The sequence below is a fragment of the Drosophila virilis genome, chromosome 2, assembly GCF_030788295.1.
Source record: "Drosophila virilis strain 15010-1051.87 chromosome 2, Dvir_AGI_RSII-ME, whole genome shotgun sequence".
NCBI lineage: Eukaryota > Metazoa > Arthropoda > Insecta > Diptera > Drosophilidae > Drosophila > Drosophila virilis.
Window position 1 is genome coordinate 4,086,922 of NC_091544.1, and position 19,942 is coordinate 4,106,863.

The window sequence follows — 19,942 nt, forward strand, 5'->3', positions numbered from 1 at the left end:
ATGAACTCTCATTATTTGAGCACATCCCGCAGCAATCCTCAGTTTTACACGTTCTCGCAGCGCTTCGAGGCAGGCGCGAGCTGTGATAGCTTCTGCAGCTTAGATACGCAGTGGAAGGAGCGGGCACAGCAAGCAGCCTGGCTGGACTTCTGGCAACGTGAGGGGCACGAGTTTCTCGAGCAGAAGTGGCATGAACAGCATCCGGAATACAAGCAGGAAATTGAGTTAGCCACGCCCGAGGAGCGCACAGCCTGGCAAGAGCTGTGGGAGCAGCACGCCTGCGATCAAAGCGCTCACTTCTGGCACATTTTCAGCTGTGTCTTCGAGAATTACCAAAGGGACCTGGCCAATGGATTGCAAGGCGTTGAGCAAACGTTAGACGACTTAAGTGATAATTTGTCGCATTTAGATATTCAGCAAAGCGAGGACAGTGCAGTAAGTGCTGAAAGCGGCGGCGGGGACGAGCAATATCTTACCGCCAACGACGAACCCGAATTACTGGACGAGGAGCAGCAGCTGCGGCTGCTCGGCCTGCCCACGTCGTTTGGTGTGCGAGTGGCCAGGAAGCGACGGAAACCAAGACAGCGGCCTGCCAGCGAATCTGAGAGTGATAACGATACAAATTTGATAATCATGCCTAAGGATGAGGATAACGACGAGCCGCTGCATGGCGTACAATCGCGCGTGATTAAGAAAAAGAAAAAGAAGAAGCCACAGAAGAACTCGAAAATCCCAGAGTTTATGCGGGATGACATTTTGTTGCGTAAATACTGGTTCAGGCGCTTTTCGCTGTTTTCTCGCTTTGATCAGGGCATACTGTTGGATCGGGAGAGCTGGTTCTCCGTCACACCCGAGAAGATTGCCAAGCAGACGGCGCGGCGTCTGGCCGGCGATGTGATTGTGGATGCCTTTTGCGGCTGCGGCGGCAATGCCATACAATTCGCCAACACCTGCAGCCGCGTAATTGCCATCGACATTGATGCAAACAAATTGGCCATGGCAAAGCAGAATGCTTTGATATACGGCGTGGCGCACAAAATTGAGTTTGTGCACGCGGACTTTTTGCAGTTTGCCAGCAGCACACGGCTGCGGCCCGACGTTGTGTTCCTCAGTCCGCCCTGGGGCGGGCCCGATTATCTGAAACAAGCCACATTCGATATTGAACAGCATCTGCTGCCGCTGGGCGCCAGCCAGTTGATGCAGCACGCACGACGTCTAACTGAGAATATTGGCTTCTTTTTGCCACGCAACTCGAACATACAACAGGTGATCGCACTCTCGCACCTAGGTGAACAGTGCGAGGTGGAGCACAATTATCTGGACACGCGTCTGGTGGCGATAACAGCCTACTACGGCGGGAGCCTAGTGAAGAGTTCACGGGCTGAGCACCATGAGGACTAATTTTAAGCATCAACTTGGAGTTGATTAATTAACACTTAAATTCAGTATGATGTTACTTATTTACTTTTAAATGCTACTTGCGGACTCTGAAAGTCTTTCACTTGTTATTATTATTTTTATTTAATTTTAAGTTAGTTTAGTTTAATTATGGAATTGTAGCTTTATGTAAGCCAATTTATAGCTAGTTATATGCATGTATTGTCATAATGTTTGTTGCATTTGCAACGAGCTTAAGTCCAACTGTAACCGCATTGATAACAACTTGACTAATGAACAAAGTCCGTTCCCTTTTTGCCAAATCCCGCCGTATTTGTGATGCACGCCCGAACAGTAGTTGCCAAGGCACCGGGCAAAGCGCAAGCATTCTATCCAATTTAGACAGCTTAAAATGTTGTTGTCCTGTGCGCAGCCAGTTTGCGTCCCAATGCGGTAAAGTTGGCACTGACCAATGGTCATAACCGTAACGTGCCTCTCATCCTGCGTCGCATTGCGACTTTTAATTAAAACGCAAACGGAACAAAACGAGCGTCAATTATTAAGAACTTTGTAAAAAGAACTCTAAGCCTGGCAACCGGGCGGGGCAATTAACATGTTCATGTCACAAAAGTTGCCCATAAATTCCGGCGTAGACTAGATAACAAACGCCAGCAACCCCTTTCGTTGTTAACAACATACTTACAACCTCGTTCTCGTCCTGTCCGTGGGAAGCATGGGAAGGGTGGGGAGAGGGTTTCGGGTGTAATTGCGGAATTTATGGCGCTGGCATCCATTTGGTCGCTGCAGTTGCTCTTGCCGGATTTCGGCATTTCTGCTGTCAGTCTAATTAGTTTGACAAACATATTAGCGGACAATTATCAGGCGGAAGATGGAGCTCTTGAAATTTTAAGTGCACGCTTTCCTGCGCTGATTTTATTGACTAAGGCAAATAGCTTGAATAAACATTTGGATTAATTGAATAGTTAAGCTAGGCTGAATTAATTAAAGATATACTAAGATGTGAACTATATTTAGATACTTTGAGCGAGTTAAGTATTTAAAAGCCTTTCGTGGACGATTTAGAAAAATAATGGAATAACACAAGAACATGTGTTTCTTTCTTTAAATATTAAACTTTATATTATATTTTTTTGAAGATATCAAAGTTTTAGTTTGTGTGAAGGTTGGCACAAAAACTAAGATGTGCATTTTAGGAATTCCCAAAGCAATTTTGTTAATTACTCAAAACAAAATGCAATGTTATTATTGAATAATTGGTACACAAAGAAACTGAAATTCTTACTATAGTAAACTTATTCGCAAACATTTTGGGGAATTCCACCTGCAAGCGCGGAATTTGGGGGGAAAACGTTAAAGTTCAATTCAAAATCAATTTAGCAGATGTTGGTTTAGTTTAATTTAAGCTGTAAAATGCGGGTCAAAGGTTGTAAGAGGGAACGTTGCATACCCATTGAAATGGTTTAAAAAGGGTATAATGGTTTTGTAAAAAAGTATGTAACAGGCAGAAGAAAGCAACTCATTAAGATTAAATGGGAGTTCAAGCCCTACGAAATTTTTTAGTATTAAGACTAAAACAAATGAGCGCGTAACGCGAGCTGCATGGAAGGGTATCCCCTAGTCGGGTTATCTCATACCTCATACTTGTTGTTTTATCGATTTTTGTAGTTTATCCAGCTACTTTATTTATAGCCTCTGATCGAGTTGGAACTTGAAATTATATTTGACTTTCAGTTTGATAAATCAGCTCCCATTGTCCGTTCGTTCCGGCTGCTCATCACGCTTAATTAGCTGCGCCCGGAGACTGCACCTGCACAATCGCATTTTCCGCTGGCTGACAACTCTGCGCGGCCCATGAAGGACACGGCCTAATCGCATTTGGTATTGTCAAAACTTGTAGCACAAATAAACCACCCCGCCGTTTAGGATTTGGACTGAAGCTGGAGCTCAGCCCTCTTTCCGCCGCATCGTCAAGTGGCAGAAATTACGGATCAAACAATTGCAGTCATAGTTGCAGAGTTGGTTTTGCTTCGACCATTTATCAAGAACGTTGACAATATTACGCACAAAAAATAAATGCCGTAATAAAAGGGTGACTTAATTTGTTTTTGGCCCGGACAGACGCCGGCACTCACGATTACGGGCGTTGAGCTGCGAACACGTGTTTGCTTGCCAATCAAATTGTTCCCGCTCTTATGAAGAAACAAATGATTATTTTTCTTGTTATTGAAATTTTTCTGTTTTTTTTTTTTTGTTGTCAACCCCTCCGACGGCTGTAAAACGGCAATTACGCGCATCTAATAACGGTACCAGGCCTTATAGACCGACATAGATTTAAGTGGCCGATAATGCCGCGCGATTGACGCGTGACGCAATTTGTTTGTCTTTTATTAACAATTCGCATTTTTTATTACTCATTGACAATGTATAAAAATATCTGACGAAATTCTTAACTAATTCCAAGTTTCTTTTTAAGCATATTTATTTAAATAACTTCAAGCTCAGCTCTAAGTTGAGAAACGCATGACGCTCTTTCTTCTAATCTATATCTTTATCTATATATATTTCAAATTCAATGAAAAATTGATTTATAATTGAAGAAGAATAATCCATTATATTAAAAAGACAAGCTGTTGCTCTTGAGTGACTCGGCTTATATATTCTTTTCTTTATGTATTCCAGGTTCAGGCAAATCTCATGCCAATTGATTAATCTAACTAGCCTTTTATTGTATTCGCCTCAATTTTCAGAGGGCATATTAAAATTTCTTTAAATTAATTTCTTTTACTTCGCTTTGATTTTGTAACTTCAATTATATCAAACAAGTTTTTAAAGATCAATTTTAAGCAACCGAAAAATATTAATTTGAATTTTAAACAACCAAATATACTACCAAGAATTGGAGATTTTTATTTATTACACTGTATAAGCTATCAAATCTTTAAAGCAGCTAAATCTGGTTTCAAGAACTTCGCTGTTGTAAGAAGCTTGAAAATGAACTTTGAACAACTTTTGATTAAAAATGTTTCTAAAATTCTTGATTTTATTTCTTTTCATTTCAAATAATAACGTATCTTGATAAGTTCCGCCAAAAAAAGAAAGAAGTTCGTGAAGAAGCAAATAGTTACGCCCACACAAAAAAAAAAACAAATGGCGGCGCATGTGACTTATTGATTAAGCGTTATTCATGGCCTGGACATTTAAATTAATAAGCGTTGCCAATGTGTGTGCAGAACAACAACAGCAACAACAACAACAGCAACAACAACAACAACAGCAGCAATAACAATAACCAGTAACTGGCACTTATATACACCAGCAACCACAACAATAACAACCTTGTCTCGGGGCAATAAAAAATGCCAAGTATATCACAAAATAAGAGCAATAATATTTAATAAATGTGCACACACACACACACACAGAGCATACAATATGTTTTTACTTTGGTGGTTGAATGCGAAAAACCATAAATAAATACAGACACACATACACACACACACACACGCGCGCACAGACAAAAGCGGCGAACAAGAAGTAAGCGCATAAAAAGATTAAAGCGTGTTGGCATCTCCGTGTATATATAGGTAGGCAGACTTTCTGTGCATGTATATATATATGTGTATGCGTGTGTGTGTGTTTGCTGTTTGAATGCTTGAGCGAGGCGGTCTGGCAAGCACGGCGGCCTGCTAAGCTACGCAGCCCTGGCAGGCAGACAGCCCAACCCTCATTCTTCATGGCATTTCGGTGAAAAAGAATGCTTTTGATCTTCACAAGCGAATGATTTTTAATATGACTTTTTGCTGCTGATGACGCTGAGGTCGTCCCTTGTTGTTGCTGTTGTTGTTGTTGTTGTGCTCAAAAATATGTTTACTATAAGCTCAATTCATGTTCGCAGGCAGTCAATCAGTTCGTGTGCTTTTCGTCTGATTTTAAAATTAATGCAGCATGTAATTAATAAGCTTAATTAAACGGCAATACAAAGCAGTTTATGGCAGGCACACATTTGCACACACACACACACACACACACAGAGAGAGAGAGCGAGAGAGAGAGAGAGAATGAGAATACGCTGCGCCTAAAATTAGGCAAGCTCAAAGGGCCTCATTTGCGCCTTGAGGATTTGGCTGAGGCGAGGGGCATTACCGCACTGGGATAATGATGCTAATTTGTTGGTTTGGCCAAAAGAGCAAACGGCATGTTTGGAATTTCAATTAATTTCCATAATTTCCAACGCTTTATGAACGAACAGAAGCGTAGCAAATACGCCGCGATTACGAGGGTGTTTTTTCTCGAGTCGACAACGACGGGGCAACTATTTCCGGATGCGGAATGCTTCCGTCCGTCCGTCCGCCCGTCCGTCCGTCCGTCTGTGTGAGTGTGTGCCTGTTGGGCCTGCTGCAAGGCGTCCTTTTAAAATGGCCTCCTTGTTGCTAATATTATAATATACGTGCATTAATATGAGGGCAAGAAATCTGCGGCAAATCTATATAGAAAGTCGTTGCCGCTGACTGATTGAGGGATTGACTAATGGCTGAACAACAGCCAAACGATTTCGGTAAATTCACCCGTAATTGCGGAAAATTGGTGGAAAACAGGTGCATGCAACTTTTTTTTGCTTACGTTTCGGCTAGTTCATAGATATTTGTTGCATGAGAAAAAGTTGAAACTTGTTCAGGTAAACTTCAACTTTGTAATATTTACTTACATTTAGTTTGATGCCGAAATTTTTAAATATATATTCAAAGTTATCCAGTGCAGAGCTAAGGGATAAAGAAAATCACCCGCTTTAAATAGAAGTTTGTGGATTTGTAATCAGCAGCTCTTAGTCAGGCACATCCAACTGGAGCACTAGTCCGACCAAAAGCAAATCAGTCAACCAGTCAATCAAATCAACTCCTCTAAAGTAAAGCAAAAGAGCGCAACAAAATACATATTTCACACACCTGACACGCTCTTTATCTTCGTCAGCTCTCAAGGGGGAGTACGCTAAACTAAAATGGAACCTTAACTTCCAAAGGAAACAATTAACTTGCAGTTCGACTACAAATCTGGCGATAGGCAATATAAATCTGGGATTCGGCTGTTCCAAAAAATCGCAAAAAAAGTGCCTACTTTAAAACTACAATTGTCAGGAGCTGCTTTTTACTACACAGGAACTTGAAGATCCCCTGGCTCAAAGTAGTCGAAAGTCTTTAAATTTAATTAGATTTTATGTGTTAAGTTAAGAGTTGAATTGTGTATCATATATTTCTCATGGATTAAAGGGAATATTGAAAAATATTTGTAAATGAGTTTTTAGCATATTTGTATGGCTTTTAGCCTGCATATGCATACATATACAAATATATCCATGCATAGTTATCATAAACATGTCATAATTTCAATAATTAATCAATTTTTTTTGCAAATAGATACCAAAGCTGAGGCTGCGCCATAAAAGGCACTAGAAAATTGTAATTAAATGTTCGGCGCAATATTTGCAATTAAAAACTCGGTTATTATTAGTGGGCGAAAACCAAATAAATTTCTAATTACAGCGGCTAACGGCAAAGGAACAACATTTGCCATTTGCTTATTTGGCTAAAATTAATTTTCGGTATGAACGCAACATTTTCGAGTGGCCAAAAGGCAACAAAAACTCATTTCGACAATGCGGGGGGGGGGGGGGGGGGGCGGTGCACAGTTCCAAATTGGAGTGCTGGCTATGACCACCAGCAACAGCAGCAACAAGAGCAATAACGGTAATAACAGTGCTGGTAAACACGATTTAATTAAAAACTCAAAATGGCCGCTTAGTACCTGGTTTATGTGTTTTGATTTTGTGAAGTGGCCCGTCGATTGGGCGACTGGGCGAATCGAGAAATTTGCAAATTGCACTCATTATGGGTTTTGATTTTTGAGTGCCCGATGAGTTTCTAATTAATTTTCGCCGGGCTAGGCATTTATTGAAAAATGCGCGCATAAAACACAAAAGGCTTTCACAACTGAAAACGGCCGAAATAAACCAGATTTAATGGCATTTGTTTGCCAGCCCGTGCCCCGCAAAAGCCATAAAAGGAATTCTATACAAATTCAGCCAAAAGCGTAAAAAGAAAAAAAGAGAAAAAAAAAAAACAGAGTAACAACAACAAGTGCATGAAAATACGTTAAAAAGAGAGCAAAAGAATCGACATTATAAACAACATTATTAAAAACATGCCGCAAATGTTTTGCTGCGCTCAAATTTTTGAGTCCATTTTGTTGTCGACGCCGGCGGCGGGCGCTTTACTAAGCTCATAATGATGTTTGGCTGGCAAATTACTATTGCTATCTCGCTTGCACATTGCCAGGCTAATCAAATTAAGCGTCGTCACAAAAGCGTGAGTGAGAGAGAGAGCATGTGAGAGTAAGAAGAAGCCAGAGCAGGCAGGCTGTGCTTGCGTGTGTGTGTGTGTGTGTGTGCATGACTCTGTATGTATGTGTTTGTAGCTCCTGCCAGCATCTGATAACGGTGTGTGTGTGTGTGTGTGTGTGTGTGTTGCGGCATGCAATAACGTAGTGCAGCTCAATAATAATAAAAATATTTCTGAGAAATGCGGCGCCTTCTTTGAAGCTCAAGCAGAAGGCCTTTGGGCATAAAAATGAAAGGTGTATTGGTGAATAGGTCAATGCCCAAATTACACACACATGTTTTATGGTAAGAGACTCGAACTAAAAGCATTTAATATTTACCAAAGATACGGCATACGCATAACCAAGTTGACTCAGAAAAAAAATGTCTAAAAGCGCCTTCAATAACCTTTTATTATGAAAATAAAAACAACAAGACATTTTATAGATTTCTTCCCTACAACATCCGCCCTGATAAGTAGGCAATGGTTTTTTGTTTACCTTTCAATCTTCTAATGAAACCCTCAGTACACTCCTGTGCATTATAACGGTAATTTAATTTGACTTTACTTTGCCAATTTCTTTCCTTTTCCTACACTGGCTACGGGTTCATGGGCTCTATGTTATAATTCATAATGAAAAAAGTTTTTGCATCCCCCCAGGAGTTGGTTTGGTTGTGTTTCTTTCGCTTTTATATAATATATATTTATATTTGAAAATAAATAAATATTACGGCCAGGCCAAGGAAACAGCAACAAGAATTGCATTATTATCATCATTATGATGAGCCGCCTTCGCAAACGGCGAAGTTTATCAAAAGGCAAAACAACAATGGCGGCGGCAGCGACGTCGACGTCGACGGCGATGGCGACTGCGACGCTGCCTCGTTCCAACTCGCTTCATACAGATGCACGGACACATGCGCAGAAGCAATCCGCACACACACACACACACACACACGCGCGCACAGACGTACACACGCACATGCACACTCACATAAATACATGGACCACTTGTAACGTGTGGAATTTTTTTTACCCTTAATTCTCATGATACAAACAATGCAAAAAATATGAAAATTGCGGTAAATAAACAAATTTTGAGATAATGAAATATATGTATATACGTTTGCCATTTACTAGCCTCACGCACACACACACACACACACACACGCTTATCTTGTTTGTGTATATATACTTGCTGTGCTTGCGTGCCTGTGTGTGCTGCACTCTCTCGCTCTCGCTGCCGCATGCCCAATTTGCTCTTTCTCTGCCGCGCGGGCAGCCATTGCCCGCACCCTGCCAAGTGGCTGCCCAATTCTTGTGGGTACATTAGCACTAATGATGATTGAAACGACAAACGTGTCGAGTCGGCCTGGGCCTCAGCTTGAGCACCAGCTGCATGCGAGAGCTGAGCGTGAGTGAGAGCGAGAGAGAGAGAGAGAGCGAAATTCCAGGCTTTGATTTAAAATTTGTATCTCGTGGCGGAGATTTAAAGATGGGCGCACATGCATGCTCTCCACACCCGTCAGACCGACCAGGCGGGCAGCCAGGCACTTGGTATTCCATTTTTCTTTTCCTTTTCTTTTGCATTGATTCACTTTGATGGGCGCTAATTGGGCTTTTTGTGCTGGTAATGATCGTTGGCATTTTGTGTAGTTTATCAACTAGTAAATTTAAAACTTTGCTTTCAAATTTACAGCCAACATTTATTTTAGCTGTCCAAAAATTCTGCTCAAAAATTACTTTGACTTATTTGAAGCTGTGTCGAAACGTTTGTCTTAAAAATAAGATTAAATTTTGTTTAAAAATCAAAATGTCTAAATTTAAATATTTTTATAGAACAGCTCGCAATTCTTGTATATATATTGCGGAAAAAATCTAATTTAATATTATTTTTTTATTAATACTTTTAATTTCAAGTCGAATTCGAATATTATATTATATTGTATATTATATAATATTCTTTTTGATATCTTTTAAGATATTTAACTCAAAATAATTTATTTATCTAAACAATTTCGAATATTATAACTGGCGTAAGATTATTTTAAAATTATATATGTTTTATAATTTCAAAGAAATTAAATCGAATAAATATTGTAGATATGATTATTTGCATGAGAAACTTTGATTTTTACTTTGGGATTACTTTAGAGTTCTTGAATCCAAGTCCTGGCAACACCTCCCATCCGACCTTTAATATATATCCTTTTACGTGAACTTCGAAAAATGATTGCTTATTGCCTAATTAATTACGAGGTTTAATGGCGTTTATCTTACCGCTCGTTGCGCTCCTTAATCATCGAATATTATTAATACTGCGGCGCCATATTGTTTTCCCACTTCTGGCAACGCCCACCCGCCCATTCCGCCCACTCAGCCGGCAAGCAGCCAATTATCCATTTATTTCATAATTTCAATAACTTTTCATACACTCGCTTATGAGAAGAGCTGTCCAGAACAGAGCCGAGCAGGCGGAAGGACGGTTGGATGGATGCTCGCTGCGATAGGTGGACGGGTTGGTGGTTGGGTCCGTGGGTGGTGGGTGGTGGGTGGGTTGTTGGGCGGTTGCGTTTTTATGTAACTGCTGGTGGTTGCTCCTGACAATCTGAATGATGATGATGTTCCGGCTCTTCCTGCTGCTGCTGCTGCTGCTGTAAATCCCGGAAAAAGGCAGCAACAAGCGGAATGAGAGCCGCAGCCCACACGTACATGGGAAAAATCACAGCCACAAAGCACGCACACACACACACACACACACACACACACACACACACACACACACACACACACACACACACACACACACACACATACAGAGACACGCACACAATCATGCAGCGCAAAGCTGCGCTGCTGTCGCCGACGTCGACGTCAACGTCGACGTCCTGCTGCAGCAGATAATGTAAAAATTGTATGGCCAGGCAATTTTTGAATTCAGTTGAGCTTGCAACACGTTCCCGTTCGCATGCGGCCTTCGATGTAGCGCAGATTTTCCGCTTGCCCGACAATTTTCCCATTTCCACGACTTCAATTGTAATTGTCGAAACGCGCGCAATAGTAGGCACCAGTTTTTTCCGTCGGCCAATTGAGACTTTGAGTTCAGAGTGTGAAAAAGTGAAAAATATGCATCAAATGATAACAAAATGAAACTTTGATAAGAAAATCATATAACATATATAACTAACGGTTCACTAATTTTGGATAACGGTAAAAAATAGCCTAAAGGACTTAAAAGGTTTGTTTGCAAATATTCCCCAATATTATCATAAAAAGTGGGAAATTAAGCGTTTTAACATAAATTGAACTTGGAATTTGGGACGTATAGCCAATAATTTCTGGGCAATTTCTTGGATAATTACTTAAGCCAAGAAATTTCAGAAGTTTTGATCGATATTTGGGCACTATTTAAAATTTAACTTAATCGAAGTTTCTGTTTTTTCTCTTTGTGTTTTCGAAATTGTTTTTGAATGGGATTCTGTTAAGATTATGTTACGATTCTGTTAAGATAAGAAATGTAATATATTATTCTGCTAGCAACCAAATTTAAAAAGAAAATATCATTAAAAGTGTTTCAAATCGATAAAATAACAAATTCCATTAAAAATCTTTTTCTGTTTATAGTTCATTAACTTAAGATAACTTCTAGTCATATCCGTCCATTAATATATATATAAAAATGCCTATTCTAAAATGTTTAAAATGGGTTCTTTCTTTTCTTAGTTCTCAAAATGTTATAGTATAGATCCTATTCAGTAAATTCAAATAAATTCAAAAAATTCCAACTGGAGTAAATGAATATTCTATCTGATATTAAGATATACTCCAGAAAACTTCAGATGGTTTACTTTAGGCTCAAATACTTACGTATTCTTTAAATTCTATAATTCTGTATATTCTTTCGAAGAATCCAATAATGAAGCGAATGCATTTGGTTCATTCGGTTAATGCGGGCGCGAGTTCGAACCCGGCAAACAGTAACAGTATTTTATATAAATTTCTTATGCAATAATGAGAGCTTAGTCATTAAAAATGTAATGTTTCAAGCAAAAGAGACCTGATTCTTGTTCAGGTAGAACAAGTTTTCAGGCAAAGACAATATATTGTTTATATATGTTCAGGGTATATCCAAACTAGAGCACTTTTACTTGTTCGGTTCGGATAACATCCAAAAGGGATTTACGAACATATTTTATAAGGTTAGATTTTGTGACGTAGCTAAATAGATTGCAGCTAACTGTTGTTTTGATTGTTGATCAAAGCCAAGAATTAAAATGCAATAGGTCAATTTCGCTTAACATAATGAAAAATGTGCCAATTGGACATTGTTGTATTCTAGAAAGTAGTGCGAAAACTCTCTTAGGCGGACAGTGTCCGTAGGGATATACTTGGTTTGTCGCTCAGAAGAAGTCTGCGCCTTAAAGTGGGGAAACGGAGGAGCTCAAATGTCTGCACTAGAGTGGTGTCCGTCTTATAGGAGTGTACGTGAGCAAAGTTTTCATTGTGAAAAACGAAAGGAGAAGCTCAGGTGCAACAAGAGGCTCGAAAGGTTGTGGGAATGTTTTCACAGGATATCTCATAGTCAAGCACTCTTAAGAAAAGGCAATATGCAATTATGTGTTTAAAAGGAGGATTCGACTTTGTTGTTTCGTTGCAGTTTAATAAATTACTTAAACACGAATGGAATATTTTAGAAATGTGCTATATCAGAAATGTTGGAATGTTGCAGTCGGTTATACCCGATACCAAGCTAAATAGAGTTAAGGAATTATTTAAGAAAAAATATATAAGGAAACAAATAAAGAAGTGGCAGATAAATTTTCACTCTCTCTACCTCTCTCTCTCTCTCTTTCTCTATCTCTCTTTCTTCTCTTCTCTCTTGATCTTTAAAAAAGGTTGTGTTGGAGATATAGATTTTCACCTATTTTCCAATGCCAAAAGAGCGTTTAGAGACTTAAACAAAGTATTCAATTTTATGAATATACCAAATACACAAAGATCGAAGTATATTATTCATATAGAGAATATATTACCAAGCAATTCTATATTTGAATTCATAGACTCTTTAATTTGTCTAGAGTAGTTATATTTTAAATCACCTAATGCTCAGTTTATCAATTCCACGTATTTTAGTGAGATTAAATACAAACTTTTTGCAATTAAACATTTTTTTAATTGTCTGTCCTTGTGGCTTGAGATATTAGACAACAATATCTCTACAAATTTACAGCTGTTTATTTTCTTGGAGATATTTGCAAATGCCTTTGGTTTGCCATTGAGTTTATTTGGGAAATTATTTGAAATTTACAGCTAGAACTTAATGCGATTAGCACCATCTACCCACAGTTATTTGTACTATATTCCCTAATGAACCCAATTTATACAATGCGAGCCACACGACTTGACCACATTTAGCCTCATGTGTGCGTGTGTGTGTGTGTGTTAACATTTATATATATTTGAGATTGTCTGACTATCCGTTGGATATTTAACGCACCTGAGCAACAGCAGCAACAATTAAGCAGCAAACTGTGACAAAGTCTCAATTAGGCTATCAAATTGCCAGCAGGGACAGCGACAGCAGATGCATGGAGAGAGAGAGAGAGAGAGCGTGAACGAGAGGAGGTGAAAAGCATTGCAATTAAGTGCAATGAATGCACTCACTGTGCGAGTGAGTGTCCGTGTTTGTGTGTATGTGTGACCGTTTCTCTGCCTGTGCGTGTGACCGTTTCTCTGCCTGTACGTGTGTGTGTGTGTGTGTGAATGTGTGAAGCAGTCTGCGGTCATTTGCAGCTTTATTTGCCTGGCCCAACCAGTTGCTGCTGCCCGCCATTCATTGCCGGGTCAATTGTTTGACTAAGCTGCATTTAGAGATTCTTGACTTGGTTTAAATGCCACCGACGGCTGCTCTTGGGCCAGCATTTCCATTTGCATTTGCATTTCAACTTGGCTTCAAGCAGCTCCGATTACAGATGCTTGCGGCTGGAGAAGTGCCACTTAATTGTGGGCATAATCAGAGCCAGAGAGACAATTGCGATTGCAGTCGTTGACACCTGAATGGCATGCGGCTGACCAAGTCGGCGACAAGTTAACATTAACACATTGCTCTTGCATTTTTCAGCTAACCAGCCAGTGAGACGGAGGTGACCATCTTGTGCCAAATACTAAGCATGTTGCAGAATCCTTCCAAATATCACGCAAATCCCTTGTCACACTTTCTGGCATTGCATAACACACAAGCCAACAGTGTTGCACAAGCCCAAGCACACGCACACGCACAAGCACAAGCACAAGGACACGGGCATGGACATGGACATGGACAGTTGCAACCGCATCATGCACTGCCTTCGGCGGCGCTGGCTGCTGCAGCGGCGGCAGCTGCAGTGACAGCGGCGGGTCAAAGTTCGTATCAAATGGAGCTGCACTCAAACCAACAGCAACAGCAGCAGCAGCAGCAACTTCCTATTGGCCTCCCAACACCCACACAGACACAGGCGGACACACACAACCAGCAGAGGGAGCAGCAGCAGCAGCAGCTGGCGACTGCGACGTCGCACGCGCAGCTCATTGAAGCGGCCGCGGCGCATACCTCCCTCGATGTGGGCAAGTCGTTTACAATAGCCGCCATTTTGGGTCTGCAACAGCAGAGCAAGGACTATAATAATGCCATTAATCTGTCGCTCAATGGCGCCGCCTCAGCGGGGGCTGGTGCGGATGTTCTCGACCAGGATAACAATAACAGCAAGTTCTACAACAACAACAACAACATCAACAATGCCAACAACAACAACAACAACAGCTACGGCACTAGCAGCAACAACAACAACAACAGCCAAAGTGTAAATAACTTTAATTGTGATAGCAGCGGCAGTCGCTACCTGGCCACAGTGCAACATCCGCATCCGCATCCTCATTCGCATTCCCACTCGCAACAGCGTGCTAATTTTGCTGCTGCCGCTGTCGTCGCCGCCGCCGTCAGTGGCGCACCCTCCGCATTGCAGAGCCTTCAACAGCTCCACCAACATCACGCTCAGCAGGCATCGCTCAGTTTCCAACGGGACAAACTCAAATCGGGTAAGTCAAGCAGTGTTGTCAAATAGCTAAATGCAATGTTAGAAATAAACAGAGTTGATAATATGGCTATGCCAAAAACTAGCTAAACCAGCTATACTTTTGGCTGTTTCCGGCTGAAGACCTCAGAATATAGCCAAGCTAAGCGCGAAACAAGCTGAATTGGCAACACTGAAATTAGCTTCAATATAAAATGGTCAACCCTGTCTTTTATTTTTCGCAACAGACTCCCAGAAGAAGAGCGCGCTGAAGAATAAACGAGTGCGAACAATTTTTACACCGGAGCAGCTGGAATGCCTGGAGGCGGAATTCGAGCGCCAACAGTACATGGTCGGTCCGGAGCGCCTTTATCTGGCACACACGCTCAAGCTGACGGAGGCTCAGGTGAAAGTCTGGTTTCAAAATCGTCGCATTAAATGGCGCAAACATCACCTGGAGCTCACACAACAGCGTCTGGCGCTAATTCGTCAAACGCAATTGCCCGGCGGAGCAGTAGCAACAGCAGCGACTACATCAGCAGCCAACGCCGCGGAGCTGCCATTGAACGCCGGCTGCAGCACAGCCTCGCCTAGCCTGCTGGAGGAGGACAACGACAACGAGGACAGCAAACAATCGCTTTCACTGCCGTTACGTCCATTGAGCCGGGCGGCATCCGAATCTGATTTATCCATATGCAATGATTCCCTAGATCTGGACGGCGATAGTCTTATGGATGGCAGTGAGGAGGCATAAACAATCTGTGCGCAGCCTCAATTGTAAATATAGCGAAATAAATATGTACAATATGCAATTATTTAAGTATTCAATATTTTCAATTTACTAATTTTTCATCAACTCGTAGTGTCTCAAGTGGAGATTGATTTGGTAAATTTTCGAATTTATGGATTTTATATTTCCGCAGAACTTTTGAATGATTTCTATTTGTTGATTTGCCCATTAATTTAAAACTTAGTTCAAATTAATGATTATAAATTAGCTTTAATTATTTATTATTTTTATACGCAACAGTTTTAATTTGTTGAGATAATATTTGAAGTCTGAGCTTTTCCTCTTCAAACACACGAAAATATTAGGCTTTAGCTTGAATAAAATCATGGAGAAATTTCCCGGCTATTAGAAATGTATTAAGCGATATTTTTATAAGCTTTTTCGAAAGAACTAAAAATGTTTAAATTTAGTTTTAAATTTTTTTTTGTAAATATTTCCTAGTTATATTATATATATATTTTATTTTCGTATTGATGATTTTTGTTTGTTTTATTTTCTCAGTACCTCAGTTTGTCGAAAAATTTCGAATGGATTGGCCTATTCGCTGTAATCAATCGGTCGAATTGAACTATCTTATCAAATAGTAACAATATATACCTCCGATTGAAATATAAATTGCTAAGACTATGCAACGGGATTTTTGGAAAGACTTGGAGCCCCTATTTTATTCATTTCATCGGGATTTGGCAACTAGATCCACCATAACTTTATTCCAACCGACCTTAAAAAGTTGAAAGATAAAGCAAATTTAATAGGCAAACCAACAATCATCCATTATGGTATAATAATACATTCAATACGCGTCGAAATAAGCTATTGCTTGTATAAATCTGTTGGCAAACAAATATGTTAAAGACTTTCAAGCAAATAGCTAAGTCTGAACCTTGTCAGCTTTATGGAATGGTGTTCCGATATTGATAAGCGAGGAGTATAATGAAACAATTGAATGCCCAATTAAAAATAATATGTTCTCTTAAGATATTAATAGCAAGTGCATTGCTTGCCTTAGGTGTTTTATATAATTCTAGAACTATTCATATTTTCTATTCCGAAACAGTCTGATTTCGTACGAATTATGCTTAGCATTTACAAATATATCATAACTTAGAAAGACTTATCTACTTTTTGCAATTATCACATATGAAAAGAGCTTGTTTATTGTTGTGTGGATGACATGACTCTGTCGTAGCAGGACAGATGCACGATTTGGCCATCCGGATAGCGCACAAAAGCAGTTTGATTGGCAAATCGCTTCTTGCACTCCGGACACACAGTCGACTCATTCATTTCAAAGCTCTTGCTCTTCTCCTGCTCGATGGCCGCCTCCAGGCGCGCCGCCTCCGCTTGCAGCAGTCCGCGCATAATTTGGCGCTGGTGGCTTTCGGCCATCTGCATGCGCACCACAGTCTCAAAATAGTTTTTCAACTCATGCATATAAATATCGTCCGGCAGATACTGCAAGCAAAGAGTTAATTGCAATAGGAAGAGTCACAGCGGCAAACAAGTCCAACTCACTTCCAAAATCCTTGTAGGGTCAATTTTCACTGTATAGGTATTTAGCAGGTGCAAGGCTACTTCCTTGTTTGGCCTGAGGAATTCTGGATGCATGGCCACGCCCTCGTAGGGCGGTTGAGGCACTGGATTCAGTATGATCTGGAGCAGTATATTAAACACCTCTTTGTCCTGTTCATAGTTTGCCTCCGCGTAGTTCTTGGCTTTCTCCACATCACCCAGCACTTGTATGTATATGGCCAGTACCTTATCATGCTTTTTGAGGCGGCCCAGAATTATGGCACGCTCCTCCAGCAGCACGGTGGTGGGAAAGTGTTCCAGTACGTGATCTGGGGAGTAGTATTGAGATTCCACTAGCATCTTAGTCATCTTGGCGCGCAAGTGCGGCAGTTCGGGTACTTCTTTTCTGTCAATCCGCGAATACATGAAATCAATTCCTCAAAATCAGAATATCTACTTACCCCTCGGCCTGCTGAGCCAGCAGCCGTTGCACTTGCTCGCTGTACTGCTTAAGAAGTGCATTGTGGCGCAGTGTATTGGTGTCACCCCACTCATCGATGACATGCTCCAAGTAGGGTATAACGAGAGTTTTATGTTTGCTTACCAAAAAGTCAAGCACTTTGGCACGAGGCAGCTTCTCCACGGCGATCAACTCATCGGTGAATATTGTTAGACCTTCCTCTGGGTTCTCTGCTAATACCCAGTCGGCAAATTCGAAAATTAAGGGAAGATTGTCGACGCCCAGGGCCTGAAGATAGGTAATGGTGCGTTTAAGACCCTGCAACACTGATCCCTCAATGTTCGCTTGTTCCTTTAGAAGCGTCAAAGCCTTTTTGTGCTTTCCTTTGCCATTATAGAGAATGATAAGCTCGGAAAGTTTGTTATTTTTTTTGAGCATTTTCTCTGACTCCTCTAGATGACATTGGTTAAGGCGCAACAGGGGCGCAACCAGCGCATCATTTGTCTTCAGATAGCACTTGAGCAGCGTAGTGTCAATTATCTCAAGCAGGAAATTGGTGTTGCCCTTGGTATCGAGCAATTTTACTACCTCTCGTTGACGTGCTTGTGCCAGAAACTCAATAAGCGCCACGTACGCATTTTCTAGTTCATGATCCTCCAGCTTTGGTACACTGGACGTTGGTATTGCAGCATCTGCTGTGGTCTTCGGTTCCGGCACGAGACTAGGGAAGAGGCGTATCACGTCGTAGGGATCGATGGCGGCTTTCTCGAATTCCTTCATGGCAGCTGCGAATTCTTTATTGGTAAACAACTCTTTGGCATACAGCATGTGTATCGAGCGCACGGTCTGTGCTTTATCGCTGGCTTTTTCGTCGGAGATCTCCTGAAAATGAATGCAATATTGGCTACAGAGAGAATTGAACCATATTTAGGCCAAACTAACCGTCAGTTCGATTGCCAGCTGAAATTTCTTTTGCTGCAATAACTCCTCGCGCTGTGTTGGAATATCCACGAGGCGTATGCACCACAGCTCCGTTGAAGCGGCGGCAAAGATGGTGCCCTTATCGGAGCGCACAAGAAACCGGGTATTCCTCAGCTCCGGAATGGACTGCACAAGCGTGTCCTTGCCCACCAAGCTGCGCACCTCGACGGCATTTTTAATTCGCCCAACAGCAAATGGCTCATCCCAAACTGTAAAGATTGCTATTGTTAGTGTCATATAATATGATGCATAAGATAGCAAAATTACCTAAACCCAAAAGCGGACTGGTCCACGGCGTCAACGTTGTCTTGTTGTTCATTCCGCCGTCAGCACAGCCGTCTTTGGATTTGTATTGAGCGAGATCAATGTGCATTAGGTAGTTTTCCTTAGATATGCCTAGCATGTTATTACGCATTAAGCAAATGTTGGGCTCCTGGCTTATGGTGGAGGAAGTAAGAATGAGCTTGTACATCGTCGGCGGATTGCTGGATATCTAGCAGGGGAGTTAAGCTATGATTAAATCAGTTATATTAATATCTCGAAATGTCAGTTACATCGTATAGAACGTATTCGTTTTTGTAGCCAACACAGACGAGCTGGTTAACCCAGCACATTGCCTTGGGCACATCGATGAGCTCAATGGCCAGCTGCAGCGATGCGAGCTGATCCTTCTTCCAAAAGAAAAACACCAAACGGCGCTTTATGGCACAACCGATTCGTATAAACGTGGCCACTTCGCCCGTTGTCGATTTGCGTGTGTCCACATCCATGGTAAACAACGTACAACCCTTGGTGTCTAGGGATTTATGTATAAACTCGAAATTGTTCTCGATCCGGCTTATATCACACACATGAATCATATTGTCGGTCAATACAAACAGCAAATTCTCCGGAGAAACCACCTCCATTTGGGCAATGGGCTTCTTGCTAAAATTGTTGTTGAACATTCGCATATCGACGCCTGTTTGCGTTTCCACGGCGTACATGATGAGCTGACCGCTCCTGGTGCCCAAGATGACTTGATTACCTGCTTGAACAAAGGTAAACCATTTTTTGTTTTTGATTTATGTACATATCTACGACTGTAACTTACCGTATGCTGCAATGGCTTCAATTTGAACGCCTTGCTTTAGTATCGACTGCACATTGTAGGCCTTATGCATTTTGCTTTTTATATTGGCATAAATGCCTTCGCGCAAAACAAAACACAAATCGACTTTAGACAAAAACAACACCCAATGCCCAGCCCAGTATTGCAAAACAGCTGTTAAATGATCCACACACGAGACATATGTGTTGAGACAACTGCATAACAATCAAAACATTAATTTGTTTACATTTTGTCGGTGATTTTATGAGATATAGCAAATATTTTAGTAAT

General features: G+C 41.0%; 3 protein-coding genes across 3 annotated transcripts; 2 read left to right on the forward strand and 1 right to left on the reverse strand.

Annotated features, from left to right (window-relative positions):
• Tgs1 (Trimethylguanosine synthase 1) lies at nucleotides 1–1,493 on the forward strand. Its single transcript, XM_002054858.4, has one exon. The coding sequence runs from the start codon at nucleotides 1–3 to the stop codon at nucleotides 1,399–1,401; it is 1,401 nt and encodes a 466-aa protein (XP_002054894.1). The 3' UTR covers nucleotides 1,402–1,493.
• A 12,392-nt stretch (nucleotides 1,494–13,885) lies between these two features.
• LOC6630282 (homeobox protein B-H1) lies at nucleotides 13,886–16,078 on the forward strand. Its single transcript, XM_032439209.2, has 2 exons — nucleotides 13,886–14,843; nucleotides 15,067–16,078. Exons 1-2 carry the CDS (start codon nucleotides 13,940–13,942, stop codon nucleotides 15,570–15,572), a joined length of 1,410 nt encoding a protein of 469 aa, XP_032295100.1. The 5' UTR covers nucleotides 13,886–13,939; the 3' UTR covers nucleotides 15,573–16,078.
• Nucleotides 16,079–16,105: 27 nt separating this feature from the next.
• On the reverse strand, nucleotides 16,106–19,902 carry Vps39 (vacuolar protein sorting 39). The gene is made up of 7 exons (XM_002054856.4): nucleotides 19,655–19,902; nucleotides 19,116–19,588; nucleotides 18,829–19,054; nucleotides 18,523–18,770; nucleotides 17,582–18,462; nucleotides 17,124–17,526; nucleotides 16,106–17,063 (listed from the first exon to the last, which is right to left on the reverse strand). The coding sequence occupies exons 1-7, from the start codon at nucleotides 19,722–19,724 to the stop codon at nucleotides 16,764–16,766; spliced, it is 2,601 nt and encodes an 866-aa protein (XP_002054892.1). The 5' UTR covers nucleotides 19,725–19,902; the 3' UTR covers nucleotides 16,106–16,763.
• Nucleotides 19,903–19,942: the final 40 nt, after the last annotated feature.